The 22,643-nt window shown below is 35.2% G+C and overlaps 1 protein-coding gene across 5 annotated transcripts in view; it reads right to left on the reverse strand.

Moving 5' to 3' along the window:
- The window catches only part of CUL2 (cullin 2), a 120,092-nt gene that overhangs the window by 90,320 nt on the left and 7,129 nt on the right, over nt 1-22,643 (reverse strand). For 3 of the 5 annotated variants that reach the window (XM_069086497.1, XM_069086495.1, XM_069086496.1), the window contains exon 2: nt 7,937-8,077. In XM_069086497.1, coding sequence (XP_068942598.1) covers nt 7,937-8,055 — 119 coding nt within the window. In that variant the 5' untranslated portion in view covers nt 8,056-8,077. Of the gene's footprint in view, nt 1-7,936; nt 8,078-22,643 lie in introns of those variants that run through there. The other 2 variants (XM_069086498.1, XM_069086499.1) reach the window with 2 other exon arrangements.

Genomic DNA, 22,643 nt, shown 5'->3' on the forward strand with positions numbered 1-22,643 from the left:
TGATAAAGATGGAAAAAAAAGTCAACTGAGTAACAGAAACAAATACTTCTTATTTCACTAACTACAAAGTATATGTCATGCAGCTTAAGATAAAAAATATTTGGTTCAAAGAAGGCTCTGAAGCTTTTAATGAAAGTTGGATCATGCTTTAAATAGAGCAACATCTAATTCCCACTATTCTCTCTTATGAAACTTTAATGCAAGAATTCATAGTACCTCAAATTTGTTAAATTGTTTTCAATATCTCAACTCTTGTTAAACTGGATAAGCATTTATTAACTAAAAAATCCTTATAAATATCCCTAGATATTTATCCTTCAAGGACTACCTGTACCTAGGAAGATTGCAAACCTTCTAAAATTTAGTATAAGGTCTTCAATTCAGCATTCACTCAACAAATACTGACTAAGGGTTTAATGTGGTAGGCACTGTGCTAGCCTCTAGGTATACAAAGACAAGAGTGAAACAGAACTTGCCCTGAGGGGGAAATAATTTGTAGAAAGAAAAATACAAAATATATACAAGATAGATACACACTAACTTCCTGCAGTACATGTATATGAGGGTAAAGATGTAAGGGTACTATAACCTAAGAAATCAGGACAGCCTGCCCCTAGGACTTGTCCCTTCAATTAAGCTTTGAAGGAAGCCAGAGATTTTTAGAGGTGAAAGAGTGGAATGCAAGGGCATTCCAGGCGAGGAAGATGGCTTGTGCAAAGACACAGCAATAGGAGGTAAAATGTCACTTATGGGAAAAGAGCAAACAAGTCTCTCTGATCGGAAGAGGTAAAGTAGCATACTATAAGCCTGCAAGGGTTGGCTGTAGCCAGAACTATTCAGGGCCTTAAATGCCCAAAGCAAAAAAAAAAAAAAAAACTATTTTAAAAGTGGGAAGGAGTCATTGAATCTTCTTGAGCAGTTAAGAAAAATGGTCAGATCTCATACTGCAGCTAACCTAGCTGTGTCCTTCCCAATGTGGTAAGGCTCATCCTCAGCTTACAGACACAGCACCAGGCCCATATTTGAATCTTTTATTTCTGGGGGTTTTTTTTATTCTTAAAAAAATTCTATTCATGATTTAAGGCCTTTCCACCTTAAGAAGACATGCCAGAGTTTGTATTCTACTAGCATAATTTTTGAAAAGCACAGGTTACCTCTACACCATGATTAAACACTGGAGCAAAACTTTGGTGAAGAATCCCCAAATTTGTATAAACTGATGCTAAGTAAGTAGAAAGTTACTAATTTTACTTTTTCTACCTACATGTCTCCTCAGAAATGGCTGCCATATTTACAAAAACAAGACAGTAGGAAGATAAATACTAAGTGTTAACAGCTATTTGCAAGACTAAATTATGAGGCAGCTAGGTGAAGCAGTATTCTGAATAGAGTACCAGCCCTGGAGTCAGGAGAACCTGAGTTCAAATCCAGCCTCAGATACTTAGCACTTACTACCTGTGTAACCTTGGGCAAGTCCCTTACCCCAATTACCCTGCCTGCCCTGCCCCTCCAAAAAGACCAAAAAAAAGGACTAAATTATGAAGCATTTTTCCAAAAAGGAAGTTCTCCTATTACCTTCTGCTTCTGTCTTGGTTTCCTCATTTATAAGATGGAATAAGAATTATCATTATTATTATTATTACTATTATTGATAATGACATTTGATTTTTTAAAGTTTTCAAAGCAATTTACATATTATCTCATTTGATGCTCACAGTCCTGTAACCTAGTCACTGTAGGTATATTATTCTCATTTTACAGATGAGGAAACTGATGCTGAAAAGTGTTGTTAACTGGTTAGCCCAGAGTCATACAACTAGTTATGTGCTACAGACAGGACTCAAATCCAGGTCTCCCATAACTCCAAGATCAATATTCTCCCTACTACATTATGTTGCCTCTCAATCTGCTAAGAAAGAGTTAATCAGACCAAAACTGTGTAAGACTGGGACCAGCATTATAAACACAGGACATTAGTAATGAAAATAATTTTTACATACCTGGCTCAATCTAGGCTACATTAACATCATATTTTAATGTAGAAAACCATTAATTTTTGTGTGTTCCTAACACAATACAGTTATAAGGAATAAGCATTTATTAAGCACTTACTATATGCCAAGTACTGTGTTAACTACTTTATAAATACAATCTCATTTAATTCTTAAAACAACCTTGGAAGTTAGTGCTATTATTATACCCATTTTATAGCTAAGGAAACTATGGCAAACAAGCAGTTAAGTGACTTGCCCGGGGTCTTGCCTAGTAGACATCTGAAGCTAGATTTGAACTCAGGTCTTCCTGACTCCAAGTCCAGCTCTCTATCCACTATACCACCTCCTCTAAATTACAGAAAAACAAATGGTAACCCAATTTTAGAGGGACATTTATTTACATATAGTTATTTAAATGAAGAATGCTACTTACTCAAATTTTTAAAAATCTATTCAAAGAAAAACATTCATTCAATAACCATTTATTAAATTCCTAGTATATGGAGAGCACAGTTAGGCACTGAAGAGCTACAAAAATAAAGAATATATTCTTCAACAAAAGGAAATAAATCTAGAATGAAAAGTTGAGAGAACTCATTCTTAGCCACAATGGCATTATAAGTATTTGACTAGCAAAGTCATCATAATTTCTCAACCTTAACATCCAATAAAAGGTCAAAGTCCCTAACAAGAATGCTTTAGTGATAACTACAAAGCCACCAGATTCATTGTAACTCAGCTACATTGGGCTGGTCATGTAATAAAAATGAGTAATATTAAGATACCAAAATAGTACCTCTAAGACAAACTTTTAAAAAGCAATTAGATATAAGGTTGCCAATTATACTTTGGGCAATCTAATTAGATATCATGAGCTAGAAAAAAAAATAGGCCATGGCAAATTCAAAATAAACCATGTCATTAGAACAAGTATCAGTCACAAATAATAATAGTTCAGATAAGCTATATAGATCATTTAATTATGTTCATTCGTTTCCATGTTAAGCAATTAAAAACAACATTTGCTCTATATAAATGTGATAGACAATAATAGAATCCTCATATATTGGTAATAATTATCTTAGACCTATAGCTCTAGAGCCAAAAAAGACAGTTTTACTCTAAAAGAAATCAGGCTAAAAGTAAAATATGAAATTTAATGAAAATGTAAAAGCAAGTTCACAGCACTATTATTTTTGCTCATTATTAAGTATGGGATGATTAGTTTACCTCTAAAAAATAAGCCAAAAAGTGCACATATTTTACATATAGTACATTGAAGAAATGTATTTAATCCTATAATTTCTCTCTCACCTAAAATATTTTCTACATAACACAAGGCAGGGGCAGAACCAAGAGTATCATGGCTCTAATACCTGGCAAATCATTTGTATTGGGAATTCTTACCCTATTACTGAGGACAAGGATTCACCTAGTTACCCAGCAACTAAGGCAAATTCAATTTGAACTGATATATTGAGACATTTTTCCCTTCACTAAGTTCTTGAACTTATGATGTGTTCAGAAAAGTATCACTTAGGGCAAAGATTCTACACATGGCAGAGACAAGGAGACAATTAATTTGCAAAGGTGACCCCTTCATATTCAGACATTCATTTTCAGTCTCAAGTTTAAGGCTTATGGATACTAACAAAGATGCAGTAGAGATTCCAACAGACTTCCTTTTGCAGTCAGTGTCAATTAAAGGAATATATAGATCTGAAGAGGGAGAGAAGTGTTTTCTTCTTCCCCCAATTCCACATAGTAGCAAACAGTTAAAATGACTATTTTTTTTAAATTCTATTTTATTTTCTGGTTTGCATTCTCTCCTTTTCCTTCTCTTAAGAAAATTCAAATGTATTACAAATATATTACTAAAGCAAAATAAATTCCCACATTAGCCATGCCCAAAATATATAAACGTGTGTGTGTATAATTCAATCTGCACTCATCACCTCTCTGACTACAGTCTAGGAGCATGTTTCATCCTGTGACTACTCAAAATCTTAATCTGTTGTCTAGGTTTCTTTTGCTTAGAGAAATCTCTGCTAAGATCAGAGTTACCCTAAACTTGGAAAGTAACAACAGAAAATTGTAATGTTGAATCCTTGAAAGAGTCTGGGATCCCAGGAAAAGAGAAATGGGTGTTAATGATGACAGTTTAGGTATTCTTCAGATAAAAAGGTTAGCTTTACAAAAAGTACTACATTCACATATTAATAATAGCCAATATTAAGCTTTGCAAATAATCACTTCATAGCTCCTGTATTATAAGGGAGATGATATGTTTACTTTGTAAACAACAAAGGATAAAATAATCCTCTCTAAAGTTTTAGCTAATGGAGTAAGACGGGAACAACCTAATCTACTACTAGGCAATATATGTATTTAGGGGGACAGCTAGATGGCACAGTGAATACAGCACCAGCCTTGGAGTCAGGAGGACCTGGGTTCAAATTCGACCTCAGACACTCAACACAAAACTAGCCATGTGACCTTGGGCAAGTCACTTAACCCCAATTGCCCTACCTTCCCCTCCTCCAAAAAGCAAAAAAAAAAAAAAAAAAATGTGTATTTAGGTATATCACCTCATAGGCTAGTTGAGGACTATTCTTGACTACCAAGCCTCTTATTTTTCCAACCTTTATACTTCTTGCCCTCTCTGCAGCTTGCAACACTGCTGATCACCCTCTTCTCCTTGATAACTTTTTTTTTCTAAACACTACTTTATCTTCCCTCCCCTCCTACTCCTCTTTTTCACTCTCATTAGCTGGATCTTTATCCAGGTCACACACTCTATACAATTTCACTCCCAGTTTCAATTATCTCCATGCTAATGATTTTCAGATCTATTTATACCAACCTAAATGCTTTCCTAACGTCTTGGATCTCAAACTGGATGTCCTGTAAACATCTTCAACTCAACATGTCCAAAATTGAACCCATCTTTCCTCCCAAATACTTTCCCTTTCCAAATTTCCCCATTACTACTGAAATTACCCAGGCACACAATGCAGGTTCCAATCTTGACTCCTCAATCTCTCTCAATGCTTCATATCCAATTTGTTACCAAGTCCTGTCAATTTTATCTTTGAAATAATTTCCACATAGCCCTTCTTCTCTCCTCTGACAATGTCACGACCTAGGTGCCAGCCCTCATCACTTCTTCATGCATAGACTAGTACAATAGCCAGAAGGTTGGTCTCCCTGCCTCATACCTCTCTCCACTCCAGTTTATCCACTATTCAGTTGTCAAAACTAATCTTCTTAAACTACAGATAAGTAGTCACAGATTTAAAAAGTGGTATTTCTACAGAATCTCTGATTTAAAATCTGAGTCTTGAGGGAAACTGTTTTCAAAGATTTCTTGAAGTTTAATTGTTGGACAATTTTTTTTACTGATTTTAATTTTATAACACATTATTTTTCCTCTTTGCTTTTTTACTTTTTATTCTAGCTCTACTTGTTTTGATGACAATTACCTTTGTGACATCCTTAGTTTAAAAATGTTTTATATAGGGGCAGCTAGATGATGCAGTAAATAGAGCACTGGCCCTGAAGTAAGGAGGACCTGAGTTCAAATCTGACTTCAGACATTTGACATGCTTACTATCTGTGTGAACTTGGGCAAGTCACTTAACCCCAACTGTCTTACCTTACCCCCTCCAAAAAGAATGTTTTAGATGTAAACAGATGAGTTTTCATTTTTAGTAAATTATTTTATTTAATCCAAACATATAGAACAGATCTGACTTATGAAACTAAGATTTAGGGTCCCTAGCTAGGGTCAAAGTCACTTTTTTATTATAAGTTGAGGGCTTAATGAAGACAAACAGGAAACATTTATTAATATTTATTTAATAGGCAGATAGGAGGCACAGTGGATTGAGTTATTATATATCTATAATATAGATATTCTACTTATAATTAATCATTTATTGCAGCAATCACTATATTAGACACCGAAGACAAGTATAGAGAAGGCAGACACAAACCCTGTCCTTGAAGAACTCAGACTTTCGTGGAAGAGGACTCCATACTCTAGAAAAAGAAGTGTAAGGATTCTAAAATGCTGCCTAGTTTATAGAAATGGAGAGGCAATGTGAAAGCAATTAGAGACTAGGAAAATAACTCTCCTATATCACTTTAAGTTAGGAGAGATGGTCTAGCATGGAGGAGAGAGTGCTGACTTAGAGCTAATAAAACCTAAGTGTGAATGATACTTCATATACATATGAATTATGTGATTCTGGGCAGTCACCCAACCTCTCAAAGATTTAGTTTATCATTTATAAACCAAAGATAATCACAGCACCAACTTCACAAGGATGAGGAACAAATGAGATAATAAAGTACTTTGCCAACCTTAAAATGCTACATAGATATGAGTTATTATCATCATTGCTAAGTGTTTTATATTTATTATTATACTGGATCCTCAAAACAATACTGTTAAGTAGTGCAAGAATCATTTTTATTTTGTAAAGAGAGAAACTAAGTCAGATTGGTAAGAAGTAGTAAAGCCAAGTCTTCTGATACTAGGTCCAATTTACTTTCCACTATACTTACATTTGTGCTTTCATATATCTCAGTTAAGATAATCACAGAATTTCAGTTAGAAAGGACCAGAGAGGCTGACCCATCCAACTTACATCTAAGAAAGAATATCTCTTTATAAGGTTCCTAAAAAATGTACACTCAACCTTTATTGAAGGCCTCAAGTGAGGGAGAACCCACTACTTTCCAAAGAAGCCCATTCTACTTTGAAATAGGTCTACCTGTCATTAGATTTCTCCTTATATCAGGTACAAATCTGCCTTTTCTAACCCTTGATCTTAGTTCTGTCCTGTGGGGTCAAGGAAAACACATCTAATCCCCCTTCAATTTGATAGCCTTTCAAACACTTTAAAATAGCAATTGCATCCTCACCAAGTCTTCTCTTCTCCAGTTTAAATATCCACAGTGCCTCCAACCAAATCTCATAAGATGCTTCAATATACCAGTTGCCCTCTCCTAAATACTGTCCAGTGCATTAGCATTCTTGCTAAAATATGGTGCTCAGGATGGTACATAGTATTTTAGAACTGGCAGTCCTGGACAAGTCCTAACATCCAAAGATCTCATAAATTTTTTGGACCACTACTAAACACAGTTGTCTCACTGAGTGGACTAAAACATTAAAATCCTTTTCAAAATTATGGCTATGTAACCACATCTCCACAATCTTGTACCTTTAAGGTTGATTTTTTTTTTAACTTCAAGCTTACTTATCCTAATTAAATTTCCCCTTTTAAAGATTTGGCCTAAAGTTTTGTCAAGATCTTTTTGGATCCCAATTCTGTCATCCTTATTTTTATGTCATCTATAAATTTGATAAGCATGCCATTTATACTTTTAAGCAAATAGTTCATCAAAATGCTAAATAGTACCAGAGCAAGAATAGATCCCTGGAGTTCTCTACTAAACAGGAACTCTCAAGGTAACATAAAATTATTAATGATTACTCTTAAGAGCCTGGCCATCATTCATTATACATCTAACTGTAAAATGTTTTGCTAAAATCCTGGTAGACTATATCTGCAATATTCTCCTGACCTTCAATTCTTAAACTTTCCAGCCCAAAGTACTATTCCCAAACCAACACTCTCCCATAGAGGGAAGGAACAGAATTTTGCATTTGTATCTCTGGCACATAGTAAGCACTTAATATTATTATTGCTCATTCATTCATTCATCCAGGTGATAAACTTAGCAAATATACAAAATACTAAGTAAATATACTAAAAGGCATTTGTACACTGAAAATAAAACTTGCGAAGAAAGATTATTTCCTTTACAGTAAGCATTATACTTGACCTTTTAAAAAAATTTAGAACGTGTTCTAAACTATATATGCATGCTTAATATTTTGAATTAATAAAGTCAATAAAATTAAAGGATACGAAAAACGATCATTCCAAGTTGCTCTTTCAACGTAATCCAACATGACAACAGCTTTGATTGTCGTTAAGAGTTTGTTCCATGTTTCATCAAAATCCACTACTCTTGGTTTCAGGGACATTGTGGGAGTTTAATGTTGAAATCTGTTAAAAGAATATATAACAACGTTAGGATCAACCTCATTGTTTTGTTTTGTTTTAAAGGAGATGGAGGACACCTGGTTATAAATAAAAGTAAGTAAATTGTCATTTTCAGGCAAAAGAAGCCAACCTTTGAGTATGTGCTCAGTAAAAGAATTTTAAAGCTGGATCTATCGCTTAAAAGAAGAATCAAGTTTCACTAAAAATTTTCAATTTATATGGTCTACATGATCTCTACATTCACCAAATTCATATTCTGATGTTTTACCTGGCAAATGGCCCTTGCCTCTTATGCCAACAAAGCATGAGCTCTAGCAGGTCCTACAAACCAGTCAATCAATTAGCATATATAAAGTACCTACTACATGCTAGACGCTGTGCTAGGCAATGGAGATATAAATAGGAAGAACTAATTCCAAATCAAAGGGAATTTACTTTCTAAAAGTAAGACAAAAACACATATTAGTATACACAAAATAAATATAAAGTGAAAAAATATAACTAAATACAAAGTAGTTAAATATCAGGTACTGTGAAGTAATCAACAAAAATAAAGCATACTTCAGGCACCAAGTGGAGTGACCATCACAGGTTTTCCTCATTTCTACAAGTAACAATGGGGGTGGGAAGGTGGAAATAGATGTGAGGAAAAGAACCAGGAGCTGTGCGGGCTGCAAATCTATGCTCTAGTGTCCTGGGGCCTAATGCTGGTTCCTGCCTATACTACACTTCACTTCTTTAGGCTCCAATGTTCTTGTCTATAAAATCAGAACAACAGACTCCACATAAAGGTCCATTAGAGCTTTAAATCTATGATAATCTCTAACAATGTGAAGTATTTGCTGTCAGTTCCTACAATTAAGTAGTTCTCTCTTTGAGCCAAAATTTCAAAAGATGTTTAAGGGCTGGGAGAATGAGCTATACATTAGTGAGAAAATTAAAATGCTCACAGCTCACTGCATTTCACTGAAGTATTCTCCCACATTGAATAGATGGCAAACCAGAAACATATGAATTACTTGTATCTGCATTTTAGTTAATGACCAAACCTAATTGTAATAACCATTTGACTGGAAAACCCAAATGACTTTTTAAATATTTACTCAGTGACATTAAAAATAATCACTTGAATTCCCTTTTAGATGCTTATACCCTAAGTTTGAATCTTTCCTATTCAAAATGATTATATTTGATTTAAAAAGCACAATAGTGCCAACTTTTTTTTCATCTATGACAACTTTAGTTAACTACCACTTGATAATTTGGTCACTTCAAAAAAAAATAATTAGCAACTTTAAAATCATCAAGTGTCTATAGGTCATGAAAAAAGGTTTATAAAAATTAATTCTTCAGTGAAGGGAAACTTTTCTGGAATACAAAATTATAAAAATAAAAAAAGTTTGAAAATGTTAATTTTTGACACTCGATTAGTGTCCTAATTCGGCTTCTTCCTTCCTCCTCTCTTAGGAAAGGACAATCCCCAAGGTTCCAACCTTGGTTCCCTTCTCTTCCCTCTTTATATTTTCTTCCTTAGAAAGCTCAACCATCGGGGTGGTTAGGTGGCACATAGAATAGAGCACTGGCCCTGGAGTCAGGAGGACATGAGTTCAAATCTGGCCTCAGACACTTAAACACTTACTATCTATGTGACCTTGAGCAAGTCCCTTACCCCAACTGCCCTGCCTTACCCCCTCCAAAAGGCAAAAAAGAAAAAAAAAGCTCAATCGTGGCATCAATTATCACCTCTATGGAGATGAGAGAATGCATTCCTAAGACAAGCTATATTTTTTGTGTGCACAAACAAGCCCAGACCTCTTCCAGGTGATTCTGCAATATTCTTATTTTTAATGTGATTATCACATCATCCACAAAAAGAACAGCCAAAGCATGCCTCTTTTTTCCTATTCTCCTAAAGATGAAAAACTCCTTCAACATGACAAAGATTTTCATAGGAGTGCAGTATGTCGTTAATGCAATATTAAAATGCTAAAACACTAGACAATCCCCTTAAGGTTAATAAATCTAAAAGCAAAAGATAAGATGTTATCCAATTCAAAAGACTGATTTTAAATTGGGAGGGCAATATTCTGTTTTTTGACACTCTATTTATAGAAAACTAATTTGCAAAACAAATAGTTAAAGCAGTTATGATGTTAAGAAACCCAAATGATTTTTGCAGATTTATTTTATAAATTTATATAGGTAACTCCTCAATTTTAACAATAAAAACTATTACACAACTAGGTTTTGGTTGATTTCTAAATGACCTTAACAGTACAATTTAAAAATTATTATTCATTTTAATTTAAGGAACTTAAGAGTACTAAGGAAGTATTAATTTTGATATCTGGAATACAATATTGATGGACAGTGAGTTGGCCCCAGAGCTGAAAAGGAAAAGCTGGCTTAGCCATCTTCACGAAATTGCAAGACTCCTTTACTGACCCCAATTTCTTCAGGAAAGCAAAGGTCTATTTTTTCAAATGCAAGATTCTATTGTCATTCTATCTGGCAGTGAGACATGAAATACAACTACAGTGGAAGAACTAAAAATTGCTATCATACAGAGGGCAAAGAAGAGGCACATGGTGAGTATGAATAAGTTATAACATATCTCTAACAAGGAACTTTGAAAGAATAGGTATAAAAGGTGTATAAAAAAGAAAACATACACTAGGAAAAGAAGACACACTGGTCATATGATAAGAATAAGGAATGACAGGCAGTCATTAAAAATGTTCCAACGGTATCCTAACAATGTCAGGACAAAATGAAAAAGGCCTCCAGAACATTGTGGTGAATCCCTATGGCACACTCTTGGAAGGACACAGATAAGAGTCATGCAGGATGGGTTATGGATGGGGTGTGATCTGCATCATAGAAAGGACTTACCAAATCAGTAAGATCACACATCCATTTGAGTATAATGTGCAATTAAAAAAAAATACTTGCCACTAAAAAAATCGCTTTAATATAAGTGAATCATTTATTCATAAATATGTGATGATTTATACTAGAATCTATCAAATTCACTTTTGAAGGGTAACTTGGCATTCCTAAGAAAGATCAACAGTTATGTTATAATCATAACAATCCTGTGTTCACCTGACCTGAACTCCCTTATTTCCACTCATTCATACAAGAAAATCTATCTCTTTACTCATCTTTTCTTTCTTTCCAAGTCTAAGGGAAGAAGTAGTATTTGCTCTGGCCATGGCTAATCACTAACTATTAGTGCCCCTTCTATCACTTTTAGGATTCTGTTCCACTAATCATCGTAGCCCTTCTATCTTCAATCTATTTTCACTCTGATAATCTGTCCCTTTTTGCTTTCAGACATACTCAAGCCCCCTATAGACTCAAAAAAATTTCCCTTGACCCTGCTATCTATCTCCTTCGAGATATTCCTTCATCAGTAAATAGAGTAGAGAACCTCTAAGATCCATTATATCTCTAGATTCTGTATCTCTATTCCAGTATTAAATTTCAAAGAAAAACAGTTCATCCCTGGAAAGAGGGAAAGGAGCCATATGTACAATATTTATAGCAGCTCTTTGTGAAATAGCAAAGAATTGGTAAGAGCCATTTCCCAATTAGGGAATGGTTGAACAAATTACAACTTATGAAAGTGATGGAATACTACTGTGACATAAAAAATGATAAAACAGATGGTTTTCAGAGAAACCTGGGAAGCCTTGTATGAACTAATACAGATTGAAGTGAGGAGAGTCAGGAGAACAAGCTATATAATAACAATGTAAAGACAACTTTGAAAGACTTGAGAACTTTGATCAATATAATAACCAATTAGAGTCCAGAAGACCAATGATGAAAAGTATTACCCATTTCTGACAGAGAGGTACAGAATGAAAGTTACTCTTTGGATCTGACCAATTAGGGGCTATGCAAAACAAGGGTTTTGTTTTTGGTTTGCTATTATCATTGATTTTGGTTTTTTGTTTGTTTTTCAAAAAGGTTGGGCAGGAAGCAGGGGAAGAAAATAGCTTTTTGTTCCTTGAAAAAAAATTAAATTAAAAAAAAAGAAAGAAAAGTATCTTGTCCCTCCTATCTCAACATCACAATTTCTCAATACTTAGATACATCTATGCATTTCATCCATGCAGGTACACCATTCAAGTATTCAATAGTGCAGACTGCAAATCATCTGTACTTTCCTAAATTGTTTAATTATTGTCCATATGCTCCCATAAAACCTTCACAAGTATACACCATCATATTATCCACAAAAAAGTTATTCCCTCATTTTATTTTTCTTGTATTACACAGCAAGCATTTTTAGCACTGTCACCCTAAAGAGTCGATGAAAAAACTGAACCAATAACTTTATCAAACCTACAAGATAGAAAATAAAGCCACAAAACAATCAGCATTTTTTATATAATATCAAGAAAACCTAGCAAGATGAGATAGAAAGAGAAATTCCACTTAAAATTATTACAGAATACATAAAATACTTGGGATTCTACCTTTGAAGAAACACATGAGAAGTCTGTGAAAGCAACTACAAAAGACTGTTTACATTAATAAAGCCAGATTTAAATAACTGGAAAAATATAATTGCTCATGGGTAGAAAGAGCCAATATAATAAAGGCAACAATACTACTTAAATTAATTTACTTATTCAATGCCATATTAAACTACCAAAAGATCACTATATAAACCTAGAAAAAACAATAATATTCATATATATTTTTCAAAAGGTCAATAATCTCAAAAGAAATAAAGAAAAGAAATGGAAATGAAGGGGGTCTAGTAGTGCCAGATCTCAAATTATATTATAAAACATTAACCATTAAAACTATTTGATACTAATTAAAAAACAGAGACTGATCAGTGGAACAGATTAGGTACACAACATAGAGAAGCAACCCCAGCTATTGGGATAAAGGACTTGTTACTCTGACAAAAACTGAATAGCAGTATGGAAAAAATTAGATTTAGATCAATGTCTCACGCCTTTACAAAAGATAAGCTCCAAATGGGCACATGACCTAGACAAAAAAGGTCTTATTATAAACAAATTAGAGAAATAGAGAAAAAAATACCTATCAGATCTGTACATAGGAGAAATATAAACAAAGAATAGAGAAATATAAGATAAAATGGATAATATTGATTATATAAAATTTAAAAGGTTTTACATAAATCAAATGAAGCTAAGACTAAAGAAAAAAGTTAACTGAAAAAAATATTTGCAGCAAGTTTCTCTGATAAAGGTCTCATTTGCAAGACATAAGGAAATGATATATAAGGAAGATATACACTCAAATTTATTAGAAAGAGATCAATTCATCAATTGATAAATGGTCTAAGGATATAAAGAGAACGTTTTCCAAAGAAGAAACCTAGGCTATTTATGGCACATAAAAATGCTCCTGATCACTAATTAGAAAAATGAAAATTAAACAATTCTGAGATTCCACCTCATACACATCAAAGTGGCAAAGATGACAAAAAGAGAAAGTGATAAATATTTTCAGGACTATGGGAAAATAGGCACAATGATACATTTTGGTGTGCACCTGTGAAGAGAAAAAAATCATCCTGGAAAGCAAATTGGAATTATAGACAAAAAGTTACTAAACAGTACACCTGCCCTTTTACTCTGCTATACCACTGTTAGGCATTTGGCCAAAAGATAATAAAGAGGAAATGGTCCTCTGTGTACAAAAATATTTACAGCAGTTCTTTTTGTAGTAGCAAAAAACTGGAAACTAAGAGAATGTCCAACAATTGAGGAATGACTGAATAAGTTATGGAATATGAATATGATATAGTACTATGGTTTCAAAAATACACACAAAGACATATGTAAAGCAATACAGAGAGAAGTAGAACCAGAACCATCATTTATTTAATGCCAATACAGGATATTCCAAAATCCTTAATACTATATTAAGCTATTAAAGCTTAGAACTTTACTAAGACCTTTGGGATACCCTGTAATAAAAAATAGTTTGGGGGACTTAAAAACTTACAAAGACTGAAATGAGCAGATCCATAACAATTTCTCATAATACCAACACTAAAAAAAAAAAAAAACTAACAACTTTGAGAGCTGTAAGAACTGTAATTAATACAAAGATCTCAGAATTCCAGAGGACTGATTATGAAACATACTATCCATTACAGAAACATAATAGAAATAGATATATATACACACACATATATATATATGTACACATATATACATATGTTTTTGTACACAGTCATTGAGGAAATCTGTTTTAACTGTATATTTTTGAAGAAATTTGGATTTGTTTCCTTTTTTTTGTAATGAGTCAGGAAAGAAAATAGATTTCTACCAATTAAAAAAAAAGAAGTGAGGAGGTACTACAGAATTTAAATGTTGCATGCACTTTCAGATGAAGTCACTTTATTATTAGTTTTACTTAACTCTGTCACTTTATTACAAGAGCTCTCTCATTAAGCAGGAGTAATCTGTAAATAAGTGTAATATAAAAATAGAACATATCAATAAAACTTTTTATAAAATCCTCTCCAAAAGGTCTATACAGCCTACTAGAAGTCTTTCTCTAGATCTATTCACAATAATCCATGGGTACCAATAGAGCACAGAGATTATATGTCTGATATTCCTCTGTCTACATGATCTTCTTGTTGGCTTGTTTCAATTGTGTCTGACTCTGTGATCCCATTTTGGGTTTTCTTGGCAGATACTGGAGTGATCTGCCACTTCCTTGTTCACCTCATTTTACAGATGAGGAAACTGAGGCAAAAAGGGTTAAGTGACTTGCCCAGGGTCACAGAGCTACTAAGCACCTGAAGTCACATTTGAACTCAGGTCTTTGACTCCAGGCCTGGGGCCCTATCCACTATGCCACCTAGCTGGTTTGGCTACACCTTTAATCTGTTTTATATTCCCACCACTCTACTAAACTTTCTCCCTCCCAAGGTCACTAGTGACTTCTTAATTAACAAAACCAGCAGCCTTTCTTCAGTCCTCATTTTCTTTGACTTTTATATACTAACACTGTTGATTATTCTCTCCTATTTTCTTTTCACTGGTTTCCATATTACTCAACAATGATTTTTCTTCAATCTGTCTGTCTGCTCCAATTCTCCTTGATTATTCATCTTCCTTGTCCAAGTGGAACAGTGGGCTTCAGTATTCTGTCCTTTTCTTCACTACCATCTTTAACTTAATGGCCTCATCCACTCCCATGGCTTCAATTGCTACCTTCATGCAAATGACTCTTAAGTATATGTATACATATATACTAATACATATACATACACACGTGTATATGTACAGATATGTGTGCAATACACATAATCTCATCATCCATAAAACTGCTGAACAATAGTCACACATTTCCAAATGGCTCCTGGACATCATATCCAGATGTTCAACACTATCTCAAACCCAACATGTCCAAAACTGATCACGTTATCTTCTCCCCTAAACCTTCTTTCCTCCTCTCAACTTCCCAGTTCCTGTTGATAACAAACAGCACTACCATCCCCATCCCATCCCTTCCCCATCAACCAAACCTAACTTTTCAATTATCCTTTTCTTTCACTTTCTGAATCTAATCCAAAGAATCCCAAATTGGGCAATACTGCCCCCTGGGGAGCCCTGGAATGATCCAGGGGAACAGTAGTAGTAGGCTCAGATACAAATGGAGGGTGTTGAATAAAAACAGGGGTTGGTGGAAGCATAAGGAAAGAGAAAAAAAACTTTTAAAAAGTGTTCATACATGTTTCATCTGTTGTATTACAAGAGCTAAAGTCACAGAGATTACACTAGTTTCCAAATAAACACACAAAATGCAAGTTATAACCAATCAGCGTTCAAGTCTGCTGACAGGTCTTAAGAAGCAAGTGTTGACAAGCAAACAAGTGTTGGCAGGTGAGCATGTCACACATTGTCAGGAAGTCCAGCATGCACTGGAGGGAATATATACATGTGATGACTTGTTTACAATATGATACTATATGGTTCCACAATGCAATGTTGCATCATCAAAATTTCAATGAAAGAAAAACCCCACAAATTTGCAATAAATTATTGAATTTAAGATGCATCTTTTTAAAAATTCTGTATTTTTTTTGCAATGATGCAATTTTCAAAACAAAAACAAAAATCGTTAACAGGTTAAAGATTCCAGGTGGGTACTGGGTTATTTTTTTTTAAAGGAGACAATAGGCTAGTTGAGTTTGGGAACCACTATTCTAATCACTCTCCAAATCTTATTACTTTAATGTTCTCTCTCCTTTCCTCCCTAACATATATGTCATCTCCTTCCACTTAAACTGATACCACTTAACCTGACATGTCTGGCCCAAACTACTATAACAGAGAAATAAATATAGGGCCCTATATTTGAGTTTAAAAATGAGAGATTAGGAAAAAAATCTATCACTTTTGATGGATGGCAAGTTTGACCTAAATCAGTAGAATGATGCAGGAGTGGAAAAAGCTAACACAATCTTAGGTAGGACTGAGAGGTTTAGTGGTCAGAATAATTGCTGTATGCTGTCCTAGTCATTCCAGAGTTGAAGTATATTCAATTCAATGACCATTATAAGGACACAGAGAAACTAGAGCATATCAAAGTGGAATTAACATTAGTTAATTGCATTTTGGTAAGAGGAAATAGAAAGCATATCATACAAATTTCAGTTCAAGGAAACTGGGGATGTTTAGCATACAGATGATTTGAATGGAACACAAAGCTGTCTTTAATTTCTGAAAGGCAGTCTAAGGCATTCTGCTGGTTACTGAAGATAAAAACCAACAGTCACTATCTTCAAAGATCTTACAATCTTTTGGCAAGTATGAGACATGTAAAGAAGAGAAGTATACACCATCGAATGTAATAAGGACAAGGAAGAGATATAACAATGTACTTGAAGAAAATATGAATGGGTGAGACCTTTATTTGGCCTATAAACAACCAGGAGCAAAGGGCAGAAGTTCTAGAAAAGCTCAAAATAAAGAAAAACTTCTCAATTAGAACTTCCTAAAAATGGAGAGTCTCTGAACGTAGTACATTATGACACAGTGGAGGTTTCCAGAAACAGGTGTGGGACAACTTACCATATAGCAGAGAGGTTCCCTATTTAGGGGTGGTTTGGAATGGAAGACCTACATGGTCCCTTTCAACTCAGATTCCATGAATATTCTGATTTCTTTGCCTTTAGTCTCTGTACTTTCCAATCTCATCTTTTATGAAACTGCTAAAAAAAATCTCATAGGTCTAGTATGTCACTTCCCTGCTCAAAACCTCAAATGACTCTACACTGCCTAAAGCATAAAATTTAGTCTCCATAGCCTGGCATTTAGGGCAGGTAGGTGGGCCTGGAGTCAGGAAGACTCATCTCTCTGAGTTCAAATCTGGCCTCAGACATTAGTTATGTGACCCTGGGCAAGTCACTTAACCCAGTGTGTCTCAGTTTCCTCATCCATAAAATGAGCTGGAGAAGGTAATGGCAAACCACTCCAAGATCTTGGCTAAGAAAACCCCAAATGGGGTCATGAAGAACTGGACACAATTAAAAAACAACTGTGAACTAGTCTGGCATTTAAAGCCCTCTACCATATGATTCCAATTTAGCTTTCCATACTGACTCCGCTAGTTATTATCTGATATCTAGGTAGGCTTTCCTACAAGACTAGAATCGATTTCTAGAGAATCTCTACCTGCTGAAATTTTTTTCCTTTCAGTGTCAGTTCAGGCACTAACTCCTTCATGAAATTTTCCCCAATCTTCCACATTCAAAGGAATGTTTTCCTCTTCAAAATTTCTTTACAATCTATGGAGCTACCCTCTGCCCTTGATCACATTCTACATATCACAGTTATTTTGTATATCTGATACCCTCCTCAAATTGACTGTAAATTCCTTGAAGACCTAAATTAAAGTTTTTTTCTTGTTTGTATCTACAGTGCCTTAGGACAGTCCTTTAAACACAGTATGTGTTTATTGAATGCTCATTGAAATTTACTGGTCTGTACTTCTCAAGTAGGAATGAAAAATCAGAAAACCTGAATTGTTTTGTCATTTTTTAAAAATCTAGGCCCTAGGACTTAGGTTATATTATATATAAATAAAATGATGCATTTAAAATCAAGAAGCCCTAGTTTCAAATACTGCTTCTAACACTTAATACTTCTCTGAACCATGATTCAATTTTCTAAGTTTGCTGAAGCTTAGTTTTATTATCTGTAAAATGTGGATAATAGGGTTTAACCCTTTCATCTCTGGAACTCTTGTCCTCAGGCTCCACTGTACTGCAGGGGTGGGGAAACTGAGGCTTTAAGGCCACATGTGGCCTTCTATGTCCTTGGGTGCAGCCTTTTAACTGAGTTCAAGTTTTACAAAAGGAACCTTTTCATTGAGGGGATTTGTTCCATGAAGTTTGGATTCAGTCAAAGGGCCGCACTTGAGGACCTAGAGGGCCACATTCGGCCTCAAGGCTGCAGGTTCCCCACCCCTAGTATAGCCGCAACTGGAGCCATCTTTCAGAGAGTCCCATAGCCAGGCTTCACTTCATTCCTAACTCCTTAGACTATCTTTTCAAGAGCTGTCTTGACTAGTACCCCCACCCTTCCAGTTCTGGAATCATGATCAAATCAATAGTTCCACTGCTCCTGTAAAGCATGTGTGTTGCAAACTAGCCCTATATGGCCCCAGTTAATTATCCAGATGAAATGGCATCACCATCCCCTTATCTGTATTGTCTCTGCCATTAGAATATAAGATTCTTGAAGACAGACTGTTTTTGCTTTTAAAGCTAGTGTAAAGATTAGCGTAAATAATAAATCCCATGAAAGGTCCTATATATTTCAATTTGTACTCACTTAAGTTATAATCATGTAAAATGGAGCCCAATGGAAATATACAGTGCAATTTCAAATATATGCAACTACTTCAAGAAGTCTATTATTAGTACTAATCAAAACCTAGCTGTATTTGTTTCCCTGGTGGTAATAGATGCTTTCTTTTAATTGTTCATTAATATTAATGAGAAAGTACCTTCATGGTTTAGAAGCTGGTAATAATCTTTCAATTGCTTTTCATTCATTCAATGAGTTGCTATCTCAAATTAGATAATGTATTTATTGGGCTTTGGAAATCTTAAAGCATTATACAAATATGGTGTTACATTGTATACAACTTTACCTTTCCCAATAGACAGATTTTATAGTTATGCTATCTTCAACATTCCTAGAACTGCTCATTACTCTTCATTTTCTGACTTGCAATCAGAGCTGCTTGCTTCTCCCAGAACTCCAGGGACCTATGCTCTAGGAGCAGGGATTCTTAACCTTTTTTTGATCATACACCACACTTTGACTATCTGATGAAGCCCATAGGATTCCTTCTCACAATGTTTTAAAATACACAAAATGCATAGCATTACAAAGGAAAACAATTATATTGAAACACTGTTATTAAAAAAATTTTTTTTAAAAGTTCACAGATCTCAAGTTGAGAGCCCCTATTCCTAGAACTTTGAAAGTCCCAACAACTATCTGGATTGGTGAGACCTCACCACTATCTGCAGCAGTCCCCAAACCAGATTGTGCTCTTTTAAAGGATTTACCTTTTCATTTCTTGCACTGCAAGCTATAGTCAAATAAATACAACTACTACTTCTAGAAATGGCATGTCAACTTCTAGAAAGGGCATGTTTATTGCTCTACTGAATCACAGAACACTCTTAAAACTTTCTAATCCAAAACACACTTTTATGCCACCACTCCCCTAAGTGAGGTCTCCTGGGTATCCCAAGCACTTAGTAAATGCTTTTATATTCTTAGTCAATAAACATTAAGGCACAGCAGTAAATCCCAGGGCTACAATTTTTTTTTTAAATAAGACAGAACTTGCCCTCAAGGAGTTTACAATCTACTGGGGGAAGGCAATACAGAAAAACAAGGGAAGGGAAAGGGTAGCCAGAGGATACCCAGCCCCAGAGCAGTAAGTTTGTGGAATCAAAACCAAGCAAAGCAGCTAAGAAAAAGAGAAGCTAATTCTGAGACCACAATAAAGACAGGCTTTGAAAAGAGTACTTTGCCCCATCCTCCAAACAGAGGGGAGAGGCAACTGAGGTAATGAGGTGCTGAACATCAAAACTGAAGCATTCTCCATGATGATGAGATTTTGGGTAATAAGCTTAACCTGAGGGAAAGTATAATTTTCCATAAATGGAAACCAAGCAGAGCAACTAGCAGACTTTACCCAGCCTCTATTCATTCTTATCGTTAGTCCAAGTTCCTACTAAGTCCTCATGACAAATTCCCTAGTCTGTTTGCCTCCAGTCTAACCTACATATAACAGGAAAGTGGCCAGTGAAAGCCCAGCTTTTACAAGCACACTTAGGGTGCTAGGTGAGATGCAAACCCTCATGTGGAATTCAGAACAAGGGCAGGTATGCCATGATTGTTTGGGGCCAACTTGCCATGCAATGAAAGTCTTTTCAATTGGCTTCTGAACTGGAATTGAGCATACATACAGGATTACATTAACTCAACTGTGATCAGTTTTCTGCTAGGCTATGTTCAAGTATGGAGGCAAAGTTTCCACATAGAGCATCACGGGATCCTATTCTCCTCACAGCATGAAGTCATAAGCATGTGGCACTGCTATTGCTTATGTAATTAGTGTCTATTATTTCCTGTTATAAATGAAGGAGTCCTGGATTCATAACTGACCAGGTTGTGACTTTGTGAGCTTCAAAGTTCAAAAGAAGGAACCACTGGGAGCACAGTGACAGGAGATTGTGGAAACCTGGGCCAAATGAAGAGCTCTAGAGTTGCCATCCCAACTCACAAAAAAGAACTGGATCACCAGAGTATGGATACCACATCCCCTCAAGGTTCTAGGGTTACCCCTGGGAGGTGGGGGCTTATCTTTCTAAATCAAAAGCTCACAAGGCTTCCTATAATGATTATTAGTTAAATCAGTTAGTCTGATTTAAATAGTTTTATTGTTGAATCATTTCAGTCCTGGCCAACTCAATGGGACTCTATTTGGCGTTTTCTTGGCAAAGATACTGAAGTTGTTTCCCATTTCCTTGTTCACCTTATTTTACAGATGAGGAAACTGAGGCAAACAGGGGTAAGTGACTTGTCCAAGATCACACACCTAGAAAGTGTCTGAGACCAGATTTGAACTCAGAGATTTGAGTCTTCCTGACTTCAGGCCTGACAATCTATCCCACTGTGCCACCAGCTACACAACTAACTTTTAGAAAGTGGTAATTTACTAAGGTGTTACCATAGGAATAGCTGGTAAAAATAAACCTTCAAAAGTAATAACCTACTCTCCCACCAGTACCTAGAATCCAAGAAAAAGTGGGCTCAAATTTAGAGAACACATATGACAAAGGGGTAACACAACTGCAGGAATTCTTTTGCTGGAAATCTTCAGGATAACACCCTTAAGCATGGGGTAGTTTTTTCTGCTGGGCTCTTTGTAGATCCTTGAATCTATGTCCATTTTCTCTTTGGCTCCTGATGCAGGCCTTAACACCCACCAACTATTCCAGGGACCTTACTAGGATACTGATGGGAAGTCCAAAATCCTTCAGACCCTTTAAACATCACAAGGTCTTCCTCTAAACAAAGGATATGAGGGAGGGTGAAAGAAATTAGGACATTTTCTTTCCTCCCCACAAGTGATTCCTTCTCAGGAGTTTAGCTAGAACTCTCCTTAACACAGCCAGGCAATCAACTTTTTGATTCCAACTAGCCTAATGGTTTTATAAAGGTCCTGGAGGGTAAAATCAAATCTCTCAATTAAGCTCAGTGAACTTTCAGCACCCCAGTGGACCCATATATCTTGTGAACAATCAAGGCAGTTCTCTCCTGTTAAATGATTTCACCTTGCCAGGGTATCTTATCACTTACTTTTAGAAAAGTAAAAAAGGAGTAATATTCCAGGGAGGCCTCAGGCTTATATCTACCCTTACAAAGCTTTCTTCTATAAATAAAGGCAGCAGTACCATTTGCTAAACTTTTCAGTCAAGAGTGTGACTGGAAAGATGTGGTCTGCTTACAGAAAACCCTTGCTTCTACACTAGTGGTGAAAAAATGCTAAAATATGTAAAGGCCTCTAGTGCACTGTGTAAATAAAGCTGTTTAGAAGATGTATGTGAGAATATAGATAAGAAACATATAGGATTAGAAGGTATAGACGGATGGGTTGGTATTTGTCCCTAGATACCCATATATGCAAAATCACAGATTCAGTGAGGTTTTTTAGTATTCGTATGCAAGATAACAATGAATATGAACAACATAAAACACCCCACTAATAGTTCAGGTAAAAGATACCTCCCTAAATGCTTATAATTTAGGTCCCAGGGAATGAATAAAAGGGGGGGAGGAGCACTTATTAAACACTTGTTATATGCCAATCCTTGTAGACATAATTACAAAAAGACAGTTCCTGACCTCAAGGGGCTTATATTCTAATAAGGAGAAACTATATTTTCTATAAATGTTATTAAAATTTCTGTGCAAAGTCTTTTTCTATAAATGCTTTTTAAAAATGGTACTACTAACCAAAATAG

The sequence above is a fragment of the Petaurus breviceps genome, unplaced genomic scaffold (genome assembly GCF_028583685.1).
Source record: "Petaurus breviceps papuanus isolate PSGF00001 unplaced genomic scaffold, PetGlider_PUasm1.0 178, whole genome shotgun sequence".
NCBI classification, from domain to species: Eukaryota; Metazoa; Chordata; class Mammalia; order Diprotodontia; family Petauridae; genus Petaurus; species Petaurus breviceps.